Source organism: Stegodyphus dumicola, chromosome 7 (assembly GCF_044657685.1).
Source record: "Stegodyphus dumicola isolate Sdum_Otavi_A_Nest chromosome 7, ASM4465768v1".
Lineage (NCBI taxonomy): Eukaryota > Metazoa > Arthropoda > Arachnida > Araneae > Eresidae > Stegodyphus > Stegodyphus dumicola.
Window position 1 is genome coordinate 158,864,310 of NC_140774.1, and position 18,690 is coordinate 158,882,999.

Consider the following 18,690-nt stretch of genomic DNA (forward strand, 5'->3'; position numbering starts at 1 on the left):
ATCAAATCGTCAAAATAATGTCTTCTTCTCCCCCCCCCCAATGCATTATACAATACGGAAGTTGGGGGTTCTCTCCTTTCTCTTAAAAATCTTGAATATTTAATCCATTATAGTTCGCAGCAAAGCACTTTTTTTTTTTTTGGTCACTTTCCAACCTGGATTGAATAGGACTTAATGTTTTGTGGTCTACCAACCCAAGCAAAGAAAGATTCTGTTCCGGAAATTTAACGCAGTCTGTTCAAAATTAGAATGAAAAACACCCCAGATTGGTAAATCTCTTTATTAATCAATACGAGTATGGCAGGGATATCACACGGAATGCGACGTGTCCTGCTCATTGATAAGTATGCCACATGGGTGCATGACGGTAAAAATCAGAGGAAGCAAAGGGGCATTTTCCTTTATTTAGTTATTTATTCTCCGAAAACCGGCAGCTGTTGATTCCAATTGCATAATATGACGTGCGGAGAAATTCAGTCACACGTATTGCGCAATAACATTTGCAATACTTCACAGAGATAAAAGAGTTTTACTGTGCTTGCTAAGCAGATTATTTTTCAGTTCCATTGGGCTATTTTTTTATATGATGCACATATTGAAATATCAAAAGCATTATTTAGCTGAAAAATCTAAAGAACGGCTACAATCTATACCCCTTCCTCTTTTACGCTTGACTATCTGAAATTTTCAGATATTCGGCAATATCCGAGTATGCCGGTCTGATTTCAGAAAAGTTCCTTTTTTTACTTATTTTTACTTAAATTACTTTGCTTGTAATATCTGTTAAAGGAAAACTGTTATACAGTGAAAATTTAGAAAACGTTCAGAACTTTTATATAAGTTAAATTATTTAAATATTAATATGAGTGGAAAAATAAATTGTATTTATTTTTAGGTGCCAAGCAAATATAATAAATATGATTTATTATTATTTATTTTCTCTATTTTAAACTGAAATTTCATCATTAAATCTTGTAATATAATTTAGTTCTGCATAGTTTTTTTTTTTCTCTCATTGTAAACTAGTTCTGTAACTTGAACTGTTATTTAAAATTTTGTAAAAAAGAATGTAATTGTTTTCCATGTTTGAGTAATGCTCATATAAGTCTAATTTTTTTTAAGGTTATGCAGTTGTGTAAAATGTAATTAAACAAGTACTTATCTTATTTTTTTTCCCTCCTTAAAAAGTTTTTTTTTTTTTTTTTTTTTTAACTTAAATGTTACTATGAACCATGTTAATGGGTTGTGCAGCCACTTTTGATTTAATTTAAGTTTAAAAAGCTATCTAAATTTATTGCAAACCCCCATTCTAGAAGCCATTTGTCTAAAAAATGCGTGCTTTTTACCTATGGTATTCACAATCACCCCTGATTCATACAATTTTATTTTAGCTATCTATTTACAATCATTGGAATTGTTGTTTGGTCAGAGAATGTTAGGAAAATTAAAAGATAAATTTATGTGACAACTTCTGAAAAGAACACTCCCTGTATTGATTACAGTTTTTAATGAATTAGGGAATCATTTTAATATAATGGAAAGATGTTCAAGAAATTGTATTTGGTGAAAAGCAAATTCAAAACATTTGAAGAGTTCTAATTTATATAATATAGCAGTTATTGTATACCTATTATCAAGTGATTATTGATGTTTTCTTTCCTTTTACAGAGTGATATGACAAGGCGGATATGTAAAGAAAGTTCAAGATCATATAGATGAGAATATATGTTATTGTAATTTTTATTTTACATATTGTAATTTTATATTTGTTGCATTTCATTACAGAAAGTATCATGAAAGTTGTAGGCATAGTTTTTTTTTTTTTTTTTTTTTTTTTTTTTTTTTTTTTTTTAAGCTTTTAGTCTTTTTTAAAACATTTTTTTTTATATAAATTCTACTGTTATGGAAATGTTGTTCTAAACATGTTATAAAATGATGAGAATGATTAGCTATGTTATATATTGATAAGGATTGTTGTAAGCTCTGCTGTAAATGTTAGTATTATATACAATTTTATTGTGTTCTATTTGAAAGACCTGCCAAGATGATGAGATATACATAAATACCATATATATAATAAATTATATTGCTGAAGTGTTTGCAGTAGCTCATAACTACTATTGCTCTTTTAAGACGTAATGAACTTATTTTACTAAACATACTTATTGAGTATTCTTTTGCATTCCTATTTAAAGATGCTGTTTTGGAAAGTATCTCTGTAGGGATGTATATGTAAAACTACCTTTGTACAGATTTTTCTGGGAAAACTGAAATCTTGAGTTGGTAACAAGGGAGTAAAAAACTCAGAAATTTTATTTTAATGAGTACGAATTTTTGATTCTAGCACTTTTTGTTAGCTATTGTGTTATGAATCCAATTGCATATTTTCCCCTAAATTGATTCCTTATGCTAATTAGCATAGAAAAGAAATTCGAAGTACTGCTTAGATTACTGTGAAAAGTTTATTTATTTATTTATCTAATTATTCTCTTGTTTGAGAAAGCAAATTATTTTGAAAGTAATTTTGCTGGTAGATATACATCCCTTTCCCATAAAAGAATGATGTATTCTTGTTAAAGTTTAATTATGTTTCCCCATTGTAATAGCATTGTCATTAATTTATATTTAAATGTTTAGAAAAATATAATAGTTTTGTATTTTAAAAATCAGTAGTAATCATTTCTTAAATTATTGTTTGGTTAGTTATTTATGCACAAATAATCAAGTTTAATATAAAAATTAGAAAGGGGAAAATGTCAGCTAAATTCAGAAAGACATAATCCATAATGTGCAAAATTCTGTATTCTCCACAACCTTTTGGTTCTAAGGTAGATATGTTATCAGAATTCTATTTTTTATTTGAAATTTTAGTATTTAATTTGATACTTATGATGAATTACTAAAGCATTTAATGTAGTCTGTAGAAATAACTAGCGTATAAAATAAATTTTTATAGTCATGATAAGTGTTTTTACAAGTTTATAAATTTATTTTTAGATTTTTAATTTCTTGAAAATTTAATATGAACTGTGATTACTCCTGTGAAAGACATGTGATCTGTTCTGTTTTGCAAAATTTTTTGTTTCACATAATATTTGATAATATTTGAATCTTTTAAGAGTATATTCTATGTTATGAATCTCATTGTAGTATATGTATGTGTGTGTATAAAATATATTTATAAATATGTTAACATGTGTCTCTGAATGAGCTGCAGAGACAGGGATGCAAAATTTTATTTTAGCTAGAGGATGCATGTATGCAAAAATCAAAGAAAGTGAATTCATAAAGATCAAAATTTTACATGCTTTTTCAATCAAAAACCAGAATTTTATATTTATACATCATTTATGTAATAAGAAACTACTTGCAATGTATTATTCAGTATTGGAGGAAAATGTTCAATCTCAGCCATGTGTTGCTTAAAATATAAGCTTGTAAACATACGTACTTTAAAAATGGAATGTCATGCTGTATTGCCAAAAATATTAATTGTTTCTAAACACCAGTATGACATACATGGTGCATCTACAAAGATTTAAGGATATAATTCGCTTAAAATATGCAGTAAAATTATTACATGAAATGCATCAAGTAAACAAACAAAAAGGGTACGCAACTTTATTAAAAAACATAAAAACTGAAATAACCATAAATATTTGCAATCATATTGTTTTGTATAATCCATGCTCTTATTTTTATGGTTATTCTAAATTTAAACCAAAAATCAAATTTTAAATTTTAATATTATCTTCAATATTCAAGTATGAAAACATCTTCCTTGATAATTTAAATCTAAAATGAATGTGATTATATGTTCCTTTAATTATAAATTCAAGTACTATTCTAAGTTTGCTTGTTTTATTTATTTATTTATTTATTCAAGCTTTTATAATTCATTTGAAATATGGAACATTTTCCTCCTTTTTTATAATTCGGTGAAAAAAGAACTTTATATTGGTGTAGATTTTTAATGAAAGTCATTTGATTCCAAGAGTGTTTATTTTTTGCTTCTAAGATCAGGTAATTCTTGAAATGTGTAGAGATTATTCAAAATGTATGCCAATCTAAGGTTGCATTTTTTTAAATTAAAATTTTACATTTGCTTATTATGTCTGTGCCTTTTCTCCTCTTTTTTCATTTATATTTACTTATTCTCTTAATTTTTTGTCATTAATCATCCTTATTGTCAAAGAAGCATGTTTCTATTTCTAGGAAGGGATAATATATGTTCATTTACTTTATTTGTAAATAATTGTGTGAAAATTTGTGTCCATAATATATGTTTTGCGTCCATAATATATGAGCATCTACCCTCCAATTTTTAAGAAATAAAATATTGATTTTAATTTTTAAATCAATCTTAATGTTGATTCATACTAGTTTAAGCAGTTTAGCATTGTGGAAAGTTTTTAATCTGTTTTGCAATCAAATTCACATATTGTATATATCTGGTTTTTAACCAATACACACATTAGAAATGACACAAAATTATAACTAAAATTGAAAACTTACATATAGGATACAATTAAAATCTCCCTGTAAATCCAATTATATATTTGAATGAAGGGGGAAAAAGTATTAATTGATGTAAGTAGAAGTACTTTCAGTGATTCAACACCATCTCGAGGAGTTAAATAATTCACTGAAAGTTGCATGAGCACTGAAAGTGCTGTGGACAGAATTGAAGATTATTATCTGTGAGGCAGATGATGATGATTTTAATGATCAAATGGATTGAGATGATGAAGATGATCTTAATGATTATAATGGATCAAAATATTTTTTACTTTTCTGTATCAGGATGAGAGAAAATTCCATATTAGATACTGATATTCAATGATTAACTTCTATGAGAATTTGTTGAGGTACAAAATATTTTTCAGTTATTCATTTTTGTGATCAAACTTATAAAAAGACTTAAACATTTGAAATTATGTAAATAAACTGACCTCCAAACCTGAGTATTAAAATGTTTGCTAAAAATTCTAGGTTCATACATGAAAATATATGGTATATTTAGGTTTGATTTATGTATATATATAAAAAAATCATTATTTACAGAATTATTGTCTTTAGTTCTCGGCATTGATTCTATATTTGGTCGCTGGGTATCTAATTGTTATGTTATATGAGTTCAGATGATGCTCAGAAATGTTCTCAAAAGTTTTAGAATATATATTAATATCTGCTTTGATCTGAAATATATATATATTTTTATGAATATTAGTTATGCACTAATTCTTGTGATAGTAATAATTTCAGTTAAAAATCAAGTGCTTTTATTAAGTTCTTATATAGAGTGAAAGAAATATATATTTTCAAAATTTTATAGAAACCAGAGTTTTCATATCACTGCTGAAATGCTTCCACGATCAGGAGAATATGTTCTAAAGTTGTGTTACAAATGTTCTGTATGTGATCTTTTTGCTATATGACTGATATATATGTGATAGCCAAGTTCTTCAAAATATTCTCAGCATGTCCATGCCATCAATTGCAGCAGCTGTTGTGATATGTTGCGGAAAATCATCTAAACTTGTAGAAAAGGGAGCAGCATAACTTTCCTTGATGTATCCCTGCAAGTAAGCATCACACTGTGTTAATCTGGCTTTTTGGTACCAACATCCCAGAGCCATGTCCTGATGTCTGAACAGCCAATAATGGATTGAGATAAATGGATTACAACACTGAGGCAAATTTTCATCCATATCCATGTTGTAAAATGACGCTTTAAAGCAGTAATAATTCCCCCCCCCCTCTCCATATCAAGCATGCAAAATACTTGTCTTACTTGATTAGTGGCCATATTGCTTGACTGACATCATCAAAATAAATGAAAAGTGGACTTCCTCTTTCAAAGGTACTAAATGTTCCTGATAAAAACAAATGCTCTGAAATTAATAAACATTTAGTCTGTCAATTTTTTAGGTCAACCTTGTACAAGTCTGTTTATTTTTAATAATGCTTATTTTCCTGTCTTTGTAATTATCACATTTGCCAGTGCATAAGATGCAAATTTTTTTCACCCAAAGATAGTCTCTCGAACTAATTAACATTTTTTATACTGTTTGGTTCATTAATTGATTACAGCAAAGCATGTCACTTTTTTTTTTTTCCTTAGGTAAAAGACTTCAGTGAAGATTATACTTTCAAGCAGAAACTGTCACTTATATTTACATTATAGCAAGGAAAACTGAACAAACCCTGAGAGCACAGTCCAGACTCAATATTATATAAAATTGACAGCTTCTCTGTCTGCACAGGATCGACACTGCCGTTAAAAAACTTATTTTGATTCTCTTTAACAAATTTTTTATAATTTGTTAAAGAGAAAATTGTTCTAGTGTATACGTTCTTTTAAACTATTCTTGCTATTTTTTGTAAAGATGCTAAAAATCAAGCCAGTTCAGCGATTTGTCCCCAAATCTACATTTTAAGCGTAAATTATTGACAGATGTATGATTACCATATGATTTCATTCTCTTTATTACATCAAAAACAAGTTTTCTCTTTCGAGAAACAAATTTGTTTTGCTCTCCATCTCTAAGTTTGTTGATTTTTAGACCAATTTTAGTACATAAATTTTGGTTCCATAATTTGTGAATTTCGTGATGACCTTTTGCTTTGTTTAAAACTATCTTTTCTTTTGGCGGTTTTTGAATATCTTGATTCTGTAATTTGAGCAGCTTAATAAATTTAAAATTAGACAAACAAGTAACCCCATTTTCATGCCAGTTTTGAAGGAAACTAACAATTTTGAATAACCCCACCATTGATCGAATCTTTAAGGAAATTTTGATCCTAAGTGGTCGATCCTAGAATACGTGGTCTTAATGGAGAATTTCAATCCATGAATACTAGCCAGCTTCCCTTGAAAAGCAAAAGCATATGGCTACAGGTAGATAACCCTTGCATGCTTTGCTGCATCCAAAATTTAACCTATTTCAAGAGCGATCAGACTTCTTCTGAAGCAAATTTTTCGCAGAAATTTGCCATTTTTGAGTTCCCTAATTATTTCTTTCCCATTTAGCATATTTCACTTCAGGAAAAAAACTCAAATGAAGGCTTATTTGAAGTGTAGTATCAAATGAGGAGCGCCCACTAGCAACCGAGTGATAATGTTGCTGAACATAGGTAGTTCAATTCAAGGTCCAAATCCCAGCATATGGGCTGGCTGCATGGGCTTTTTCATAGTATTCTGCATATGTAACATGCAAACAAGCCAAGGACTTTCCCTTAGAAAGTCCTCTACGAAGGCATCCTTTCTTCCTTCCCTTAGGCTTGTAACCCTTGAGTGCTTTGCCATAAGTAAATAAACCAACTCAAATAAGGAGGAAAATATAATTGCTGTGCATTGATGATGATGTTTCAAATTAAGGGAGTGCAAAAGGACCTTGAAGTGCTTATTTTAAAGTAACAGACTTTATGCTATGTACTGTTGTGTACATACTACAGAGTGTTGACTCTATGCAATATGGATTCTATGCAGTATTGATCTTAAGAATGTGAGCCAAAATTCTCCATTCAGCCAGCCAATTTATTGTTGCTGTTACTAATTTTTCTGTTTTGAACTTCAGCCAAATCAGATGTGCGAGGCTGAATTACTTATGTCAGTGACTTTAGTCTTCGGCATGTGGCAGTACAAGTTTGCCTATCTCTGACCCAATTTTCATGGGAATCACTGTGGAAATGAGTCTGAGGTTCCTCTACCACCAATTTCTCGAGAGGAATTTCAGCCAAGCAATATTATAAATGCCCTAATGCTGCAAGGATACACACAGATTTCCATGCCTTTTCCAGGATTTGAATCTGAACCCTTAGCTTTAGCAGCTGACTCCCATCATGCCGGCAGCTAGTTTGTTGGCAATCAAATTTAAGGTGAAATACTAGTGTTCATTTTTATCTAGCCACTGGAAGGCTTCTTTAAATAGCTGTTTTCCTCATTTCCAATTTGTATCTGATCTGAGAGTTTAATGTAGAATTGCAGTCAAAAAAAAGTAAGTCGTTTCCTGCCCAAAATAATTTTTTAACTTGCCATTTCTATGAAAATAAATAAAATATGAAATATTACCCTCTCAATAAAATATTTTAGAAATGTATTGAAATCAACTTCCAATTTACTGGGGAAATACCACGAACGACATCCACGATCAATTCAGAATTGCAATTCATCTGAAAACCATTAGAAAGTATAGACAAGTGGTATAACCCTTGTTATAGTTAATAGAAAAATACTGATATTTTTTCCATGCATTTTTAAGCTGTTTCATCTGTAGGATAAGTTCATTGTGTTATGTAAATTAAATCAATATTCAAACAAAGACAACAATGTAAATAAGAGAAGAATAAGCATCATTAGAAATGAAGAACTGAACTAGCATTAAGATCTAAAGTGCATTAACTGAACTGGCGTTATAAATGGCATTAATGAACCATATTTGCAGTGGAAATGGAACAATATCATTGATTTTAATCTGGTGAGAAACCCTGTTATGTTTTATTATTTATTGTATAATGATTATACTGTATTATGGATCATATACAAATAAACTTATTGTGGATAAAAAGAACTTCCAAATACTGTGACAGCATCTGCTGTTCTCATTTTTCATAGACAGTTTCGTTTTACACTGTTAATTGGTGGCAGTAATGTTCCCAGCATTCCAGGAAAAGGAAACTTTTTTATGTAATATTTTAAAATTCATGGTCTGGTTAATCAGTCTCAGTTAATTAAATGTTGACTACGATATCCCTTCTTCCAAATGTGCCTTTGTAAAATGGTGTGCAATTTACACACCCATGTGTCTTATATGCTGGCAAATACAGTAATTTTTTTCATATTCACGAGTAATTTTTCAAACATCTAATACTCAGAAACTGAAAAAGTTTTGGTTTAAAAGTTTTAGATATCTGAGTCAGTGCTGAGCAGCATAATGAACTCAAAATAAAAGACATATTTTGTATATATATTTTGATTGTAAATGAAGTCTATTTTTATATAAATATTTGAAACTTTGTGCTATCTACTTGATTGTATTTGTAGCTCTTCGCATATACTCATTGTGTTTTTATTATTATTTATTTATTAAAAATGGGATTATATGCATTTCATTTTGTTTTATGCTGTTATTTGAATCGGGATCTTTCCCAAATAAATAGATTAATTTTTAAATAATTGATAATAAATGAAGCTTATTTTAATTTTTATCTATCAAGTACAGAATTTTAAGAAATAATTTGCTAGAATATCTTTTTAAATCGCTTATTTATTTCATTAATTATGATTAAATTAAAGAAATAAGATATTGTGGTTTGGTAAATTTTTCATACTGTTATGCATGCATTACTGAAAGATATTGTAATTAATGCACAAAATGTTAGTAATGTAATGTTATATAGATAAGGATGTGCTATCTTATCGGTACTTATGTATTAGCACAACCACCTTGACACAGTTTAGCGATTTTTACAGAAAAAGTGAATGCTGGTTTATAATTTAAAAAAAAGTAGTTATTGCATCTGAAAAAAAAAAAAAAAAAAAAAAAAAAAAAAGTAGTTATTACTACATCTATATTTTAGGTTTTAATTAACTATTTATCTCAAAAATCCTCAGTAACCTACTTGCTAACAGTTTTATATAATTTTTTTCCTGGAGGAAATGTCGTGGTTGTTTCTTGAAAAATAGACTGAAATCAAATAATGTTTTCACCATTTTGCCTCAATTACTAAATTCCTGCAGAAATACAGTCAAAAGTCGTTAATCCGGACTCGTCGGGACTTCGGCGATTCCGAATTATCGATTTTTCCGGATTATAGATCATCAGTTTAAATCTCGTAAGATGGCATGCAGAAATTCTAAAATTAAAAATATGAAACTGTAATTTATTAAATAAAGAACAATTATGATCTAAAGGGTATCAAAATTTACCAAAAAAAAAAAAAAAAAAAAAAAAGAAGCTTAATATTTATTTGCTTACTTTATTAAACATTTCTTTCAGTGTAAGTTGTTTAAGTTGCTTCGTTTTATGTGATAATACTTTCTCTTTAATTCTATAAACAAACATAATTTCTTGTTCAGTTACAAAGTTCCGCTGTTCAAGTCCCGTTAATTGCTGTGCCGAGAATACCGACTAACTTGTCAATCGAAATTTTTTCGTTTTCACTAACCTCTCTGTCACATTCTTCATGTTTTTATCCATCTTTTGCAGCAATTCCACTTTTTGTTTGATGGACATCGAAACATACTTTCGTTTTGTACGATTCTTTGGGAGCTCGAGAATCGGAAATTCTATTTGACATAATCGAAAGTTCAAGTTTACTTTTATAGTACAGTGGTGCCTCACACAACGAACTTAATTCGTTCCAGGAGCAAGTTCGTTATGTGAAACGCGTGTAATGAAGGTTCTGCTCGGCATTCTTTTCCAGAAACGACCTGTTTCATCGGCATTGAACACTTGTTGTGGGCAGTATCCTTCATCCTTAATACATTTTTGAAAGTTAATAGAGAACTTTTCTGCTTCTTTCTTGTCAGCACTGCCAGCCTCACCATGCATAGTAATGCTGTGGATTCCACACCTTTTCTTAAATCTAAAAAACCACCCCCTGTTGGCTTTGAATTCTTCTTCATTATCTTGATTGCTGCTACTTCCAGGGACGTTTTTCTTTAAATCGTCATAAATTCTCTTGGCTTTGTGACAGATAATATCTTGGGTTGTTACGTCACCTTTCACCTGCCTGTCCTTAATCCAAATCGCTAATAGCCTCTCCATTTCCTCGTGGATTGAAGACCTATGTTTTTCATGAAATACTTTTGATACTCCTTTGGCTGATTTGATTGCATCCTTATTTGTCAAAATGGTGAAAATGGTGGTCTTGCTGAGGCCCAACTCTTTGACGAGGTCACACTGTTTTACCCCACATTCACTCCTTCTAATTATTTCCTGTTTCATTTCAACAGAAATCACCTTCCTGCTTTTTTTAGAAGCCATGATATAAAAAAATATTGATTTTAACTTAAAAGGACGATATTGAGTTTAACTTAAAAGGAGGTATTGCCGCGATACGTGCTTAAGTTAAGCGCAGTGACTAACGACTGCCTGCAGTGCCTGCGCGTAAGGATGCAATACATCGGCAGCGATCGTGGAAGCTCGGGCGAAGAAGTTGGGGAAGCTCGGACGAAGCAGTCGTGGAAGCTCTGGCGAAGCAGTCGTTGGTGCTCGGGCGAAGCAGTCGTGGAAGCTCGGGCGACTTCGTTGTGTGAAACGAAGTTCATTGTATGAATCATGAAATGAAGTTCGTTGTGTGCAGCGTTCGCTGTGCGAGGCGTTCTTTATGCGAGGCACCACTGTATTGCTCTTACAGTCTGCAAAAAATAATAAGCCGGATCCAATTCGAAGATTAAGGAACAACGCAATCATCAACATTAACTGAAATAGATAATGAGATAATTTTAGCTTATACCGTCTGTTATACATAAAACGCGCACGTGAAAACGTATTCTGCGCTTGCGCACACGCATATGCGCAGTCGTAAAAGGCCTTACGCGTAAACGCCTATGAGCATGTGTCAACGCGGCGCATGCGCAGAAAGATTTTAGCTTCGAGGTCCGGATTATGGGTGTTCGAATTAACGACTTTTGACTGTATATATATTTTTAAAAATCAATTGAAACTTAAAATATTCCGGAAATATGACATTCCTTGTTGAAACCTGAAGAATTGTTATTACAGAATTTGGATCATTCTAAAAATTTGGGAACTTTTATTGAAATTGCTGCTTTGATACATAAGTACCAAATTATCATCAAACATGAAATCTCAACAAAAATTAAACTTCGCCGTCTTATGCTTGTTTAAAAGAGTATTATTTTGCCAAATGTGCTAGAGTTTCAGCTAGATATTTTATTATATTTTCATACATATTTTTGTATATCTGTATTAAAGTTCTAATTTAGAACTATTTTTATGATAATCTTACTGTATTGTGCTTGGTAAATTGCAAATGATTTTTTCTAACAGAGTATCAACGGATAAATATACCCTTTATTGTGAATTTCTCAGATTTTGAAAATGGAGTAATGTAGATTGCATCATCAAATTAAACTCTACTTGGTCATGTACTACTTACGTACTTTTCGTCGACTAGATTTGCACCAGTGATTCTATTTGGAAGGACAGATAGCTAGCTCTTTATTAGAAAATCACGTTAGATACATAAATAGAACCAAAAGTTTCTTTTAATAATAATAATTTGTTAATTTTAGAGAGAAAATTTTAAGAGTTTAAATTATTTTTTACTAAAATCTTTACTTCGATATACTTTTCGCATCGTTTACTGAACACCTCGGAAAAAATAGTCTGAAAGTATGCTCCCAACATATTCTGTGTATTCCCATTGTATTTTTTAAGTGTTCTTTTAATGTCATCATTATCGTTAAATCTCCTTTCACGAATGTCACATTCAGGTTTTAGGGATTCATTTGGTGCTAAATCTGAGCTGTAACGTGGGTCAAGGTCTTTAAATTTTAACTTCTGTATTGCTTCTTTAGCAATGATAGCTGGATGCACAGAAGTATTTTCGTGGAGAAGATAAACTTCAAAGCTTGGCATTCCACTCTTTTTCTTTTTAATTTCGTTGCGCAGGTTATGCAAAAGAGTCGCATAATATTTCCCATAAATGGTTGTGTTTCTTGTGTTTTATGGTCTTTCCGGAGGATCCGCTGATAGTCCGAGAAATGGTGGCCATTATCTTTTCTTTCGATTGTTGCCCTTTATTTATTTATTTGTACTTTACTTTTCTACATTTTATTGATTTCCTCTTCAATAGAGGAAACATAGTATAGAATTATCATTTCTCCTCGGCTACTTTTTTACATCGATCAAAAAATTTCTCTTATTTGCATTGTAAAGCTGCAACAAATGGTCATGGCAAATGGCACGTTACTGAATTGCTAAAAGAAGTCGAGATGCATGTTTTTTTGTTCATGTTAAGGTATTTATATAGAAATGTACTTAGTAGTTTCAAATAAATCCAATCTTGCTGCTATCGCCTTGACTTTTAATCTTTGATCACTCATTAATTTCTGGACACGAACAATTTATGCGTAATGTCAGTGTCTCCAATGGTTGACTTTTACGAGAATTACCATGTTGGGATTCTTGGCCTGTGAAATAGTTTTACGCATTCTTTCAAAGTAAAAATAGGAAGAATGAATCAGCATACACATGATCCAGGCGTTATTTTATTTCTTTGAATATAAGACATTCTTTAGTCGAAAATTATTCACAGAACAATAACCTGTTTTAAACATTTCAGAGCAAATTGACGCATCATTTTATTCAGTAAAGAGTCGGAAAAAAAGAATGAAAGAAATGATTTTACTAATGAAATTTTCAAATTAATTCATTTAGTATTGCCGCTACATGTCTGAAAATGAAACTATAGAATTTGTAGCCAAATGATTTTTTGTATATAAGACAGGAAAATCTAACTATGTATACAAAGAAGGCATTTTTAATTAGATGCACAAATTAACGGGTATAACATGCAAGTCAGGTCTTGAGATTCAAATGTATATTCACTTGTTACAGTTATTCACATTATAACCCATTGCTTTCAAATAAAGTCCAGTCGTGCCCATTTAATACGTACTTCTTTTGATGCCGGGACCCCATAGCTCTGAAAATACATAACTAAATTCTCTTCAGTAGATGGCAAAAACACAACCCCCCCTTCCCCCGCTCTCAAGCATAAGGGAAAAGCAAAGAAATAGAAATGTTAACTTATGTCTTTTTTGCTAAAGTAAACTGGTTTGTCGAGGATTAATCGGGATTACGTAAAAATGAATGAAAAATTGATTTTGACGTCATACTTATTCATTAATGGCGCTAAATCACATCATATGTAACTGCTTTTACTTTCCGAAAACTCTCGCTACGTGCGATGGAGTGGAAAGGACAACTTCGTTGAAAATTAAAAATAATATATTCTTAGTCTTTTTAAAGCGGTTGATGGAAAAGTACGTAAGTAACATATAAAATAGTTGTTTCAATGTCTTTCATTTAGCTTGAGTTTTAAATTATTATTTAGGCACATGAAATTCCACTCTCTGTTTATCTGTTGTCTATTTCTGAATGTGAAACTGTGTGCAGCTTCCTTTTTATTTGAAACGAAAAGTTGACCTTTGCAAAAATAAAGGATTTAGAGAAAATATCTCTGTTATTATTGTAAAATGTTTCTTGTTATTGTTATTAATTTTAATTCTGAAAGCTTTTTGTGGTTAACTGCAGTTGTTGAAGCTCAGATTAAGAATTTTAAAAATATCTAGAAGTCGCGTAAAGAACAAATTGAAAATAAAATTCATTAATATATCTGGAAATGGCAAAAATGTTACAGAGAAAAATAGTGCAATCTGAAAGTTTCAGATTGTAGTACGAAAAGAATTTGCTCTTAATATTTTTGATTAATGTTTATAAAATATTTTAAAATATAAAAACTGGTACAAATATTTTGCTTCTGTTGTAAAAATAATAATATCTGTTGTAGTCCACTTCATAAATTTGAATCGTACTGAATGAAATTCGAAACACCGTTAATTTCTAAATAGAAATCAACATTAATAATTTTTTGAGGGGGGGGACTAAAATATCCATGCAACAGCATTGGATAGTACAGTTAGGCATTATTTGAGGACAGGAACCTCAGAGTTGTCTAACATAGCCTTCCTGCGAATACATTGGTCGAAGGGTTTGTTGACGAACTTGTTGGAGAGTGATTTCAAATGAATCGCATTGACCAGTGATAAGTAGAAGAGCGAAGAGAGGAAATAATTTCTTTTGTTCTTACGCTCAATAGGAACGATAAATCTAGGTGCATATGCAACCTAAAGTATCTTCTACGCTTAAAAACGTGAGATACAAAGGCAGACGCGGAATCATTCAGTGTATCGGAACCAAGAGTTTTATTACGCCTTAGTCAACTGCCGATACTAACAAAGACTGACTTTGCGGCACTAACTTCTTTCTAAATCAAGCATTAATAAATCACTGAGCATTTTCAAAATACTTAATTATGTATAACCTAATATAAAGCGAGCACACTGTTCTTGTGGACAAATGCAAGCTGACTCACTTCATATGTTTCTTCAATGTCCTAGTACAACAAAGAGCAAAATATCTTCCTAGAAATGCAAAAGAAGAATCCTTCTGCAAACTGATTATTACAAGAAGTTTTTCATTGGCAAGCTCCATGATGATCTTCATACATATATATAAAAGGTGAAAATACAGGGTTAGCAAGAAATGTTTCCCACTTCAGAGGGCTCCGGAATGCATTCTATTGGTCCAAATGAGATAAAATTTCAAGTACAGAAAATTCAAATGATGCTGTTTGTTAAATTTAAAAAAAAAAAAAAAAACCCACAAATCCGCCTTTAGGTGGTGTTGTAATACACAGAAACATTTAACATGTTTCATTTGATGTAAAATAATATAAAAAAGTAGCATTATCACTGCTGCTATGCTAACTCACACAAATGCTGCTATGAAAAATTTGCATATTATTTTGTTTTCAAGCACTGGGTTATTATTTTTTGAAGCTTTGTTTTCGGACTCGAGCTATAAATAATTTTGTCTATTTTTTTGCAATCTTTTTTAATTTGCCTATGTTTTTGATGCTATAATTTTCAATTTTTTGCACTGTTTACTTCGGCCTGTAAAGATTGGACTGATAAAGAAACAGATTACTGTTATTGTTTTTCTAAGACTATTCTTAAATTTTAGTTAAACTTGTGCCTTTATTAGTTCAAAAACAGTTTGTTTTATTTATTTACATCTTTTGTTGCACCGACCCCTGATGATGATGCAGTGATTCATATATCATTTTTGATTTTAGCATATTTTGCCCCCTATTTCTTGCAGTTTGTCTATGTGCTTCTGGTTATTTAGTTTTTACATATGATTTATTCCAAATTGAATATGTGATGAATTTTAAATGTATTTTATATATATATAAGAGAAAAAAGGCTATATATATTTACATACATATACCTTTATTCTTCATACATTCTTTCTGAGAAAGAGATAACAGTACTATCGGGGTCATGCTTGTATTTTATATGTAACTGAACAGTATAGTAAGCATGTAATTGAGATTTACTTACTTCACTATCACAATGTTTCTTTACTGATATCATCATTAGTACTATTTGCTTCTATGCATTGTATGTTTGATTTGATTTCTTCACTTTTCATTTATATCTCGTTCACGCTATATCATCCACGGTAAGTTTTTATTTCAGATTCTATTCTATTTTCTTTGTATTTTGCATTAATTGTTATTTGTTAAGTTGTTTTATATCTTAACATAGTACTATGTCTTGTCCTGTGCACATATACTTACTGTGCTTCATTAGTTGTTGGATAGGTCCTTAGGTACTTTTTATGGCTGCCTAAGTTGTCATCTTGGCCCTTGGCCTAGGAGATAAGAATGTTTTATTTCCTGTAGTGTTGCCACTGCTGCCTTTGAAATTGCTGAAACTTTTTAATTAAAAATTCGTTAACGTTTTATAAAATATGAAACAGACAATAAAACAAACTTCCGGTTTCCAAGTGCCCATGTTCGAGTGGAGGACTATATGTTATTAAATATTTGATGATTCTAGGTACCGTTATTTTTTCACATTGCGAGAAACATACGTATATTCATGTAGATTCTTCACTATTTAGTTTCTTTAATACAGGGCGATAAAATTTGGTGGCAACAATTTAAAAGTGATTCAATGCAAAATGCCATTTTGAGACTTAATAGCCCATCTGGGCTGTAAACAGGCATAGCATCAAAACTAAGTGCTGCGGTTCATTTCTGCAATAAAAAACATGCATTTGAGGAAATGTGCACAGAAGTGATAAAGAAGAAAATTAGCGTACAAACTTTAATTTTAACGTGCTATTCAAATGATTCACAATTGATATTTTTAATGAAATAATTTCTGATGCAAAAGAATCTTGTTAGTCTTTGGAAGACTAGTTTATAACCATATAAAGATAACCTTTTCTTGGTGAACTCCTAAGACAACCTCTTCTGAAAATAGATAACATTTTGGAAAACATAAATATACATCGATACTGATTGCCACCTTTTTAATAAGACCATCCCCACAAGATAAAAATCATCTGTGGAGATGCTATTCATGTTCGTTTTAGAATTCACTGCATCATGGCTTTGCATAGCACAGAATTTCTGAGGCGACATTACAGATCCAGGCAAATTTACTTTTCAGTTTCCGTTACTAGAAAATCGATGAAAATATGTATTTCTGCGATTCTCTGCTACGAAAACAGTAGTTTCCTTCTACTTATATTGGAATTTTTAGTGCTTAATTTAATCTTAATATTCTTGAATATTATGTTCCTGCCATCCAAACAGAGGTCATGCGTCAGTGCTGTTTTGTGCATCAATTGAGACTGAAATATTATTCCGAAACCGTACATCGTTTGTAGAATCTGGCATTGTCGGGCGAGATATTGTTTAGAGTAAACCGCTGAATTTGAGAGTGAAGTATCTGTTCACATTTTTTGCATTTCGCTCATTCTAGCTGAGGATCACTCAGACAGGAACCTTTTTTTAGTAGCTCTTTGAGTTTGAATATATTTTGTGTTAATGTATAGAACATCATATTATCTACGCATTGTAAGAACTGTTGTTTAAAGTAAAATTTTATATTTAAATTTTATATATTATTTTTTATATTTTTAAATGATATTCTTAAAAATAATTTTGACATAAGATTAAATGTTTGAATGAGTATTCTAAAATTAATTCTTAAATTGGTATTTAAGTTTTCAAATATTAAAATAAATAGCATCACTTCAGTGCATTAGTTTCGTAATTCGTTTAGCTATACAATGAAATTTAAATATCCGAAGTAACTGGGTCTAGTTTAAACAAGAGAGTTAAGCAGAACGATGAAAAAATTGCTGTCAAATGTCATCTTAGTAAAACTGAATTTCTACTGAAAATATAGAAAGGAAAGGAGACATGCATGGGATAATAGTAAAGATAGAAGTGTGGATAATAGTAAAGTTTCGTATATGTAACTTAATTGTATGTAATCCGGAAGTTATATTGTTAAAGCATACGTTCAAATTGAGCTGCGGCATCTGGAAAATAAATCAAATTCACAGCCCTTAATCTTCTGTACATTTTTATATTTTATTTTTCATTAGTTATATTCTTATAATTTAGGCCCACCAGCGACCGATCGGTAAAACACTGGTAGTTTGGTCCAGAGTTCACATTCTGGCAAACAGACTAGTTGCATGGATGTTTTCGTGGTTTTCCTTTTTATTTTTTTAAAATTCTTCCTTTAATTCTAATATGTTTTTTTTATTTGGGATATTGTTTAACGTATGTAACAAAATAAAATTGTACTTTAGGTTAAAATACTTCAAAATACTGGTTTGTGAATAAAAATTTTTTTTCTTTATTATAATACGGGTTATTCCTATGTTTTTTGGTACTTAACGTGTTTTTCTCTCAAAATGTTTCATACATAAAAACCTACCAAACACTGAGAATTTAGTATCGGTAATGGATACGTGTGAAGTCACAACACATTTGTAAGGTCTGTTTATTTGGTTTTATGTAAGCACGATCCTCAATAAGCCAGTTTACTCACTTCACGCTTTT

General features: G+C 30.6%; 1 protein-coding gene across 1 annotated transcript in view; it reads left to right on the plus strand.

Moving 5' to 3' along the window:
- Window positions 1-17,878, plus strand: part of LOC118195401 (MOB kinase activator-like 3) — a 56,489-nt gene extending 38,611 nt beyond the window's left edge. The window contains exon 7 of the mRNA XM_035366704.2: window positions 1,669-17,878. Coding sequence (XP_035222595.1) covers window positions 1,669-1,719 — 51 coding nt within the window. The 3' untranslated portion in view covers window positions 1,720-17,878. The remainder of the gene's footprint in view (window positions 1-1,668) is intronic.
- The last annotated feature ends 812 nt before the right edge of the window (window positions 17,879-18,690 follow it).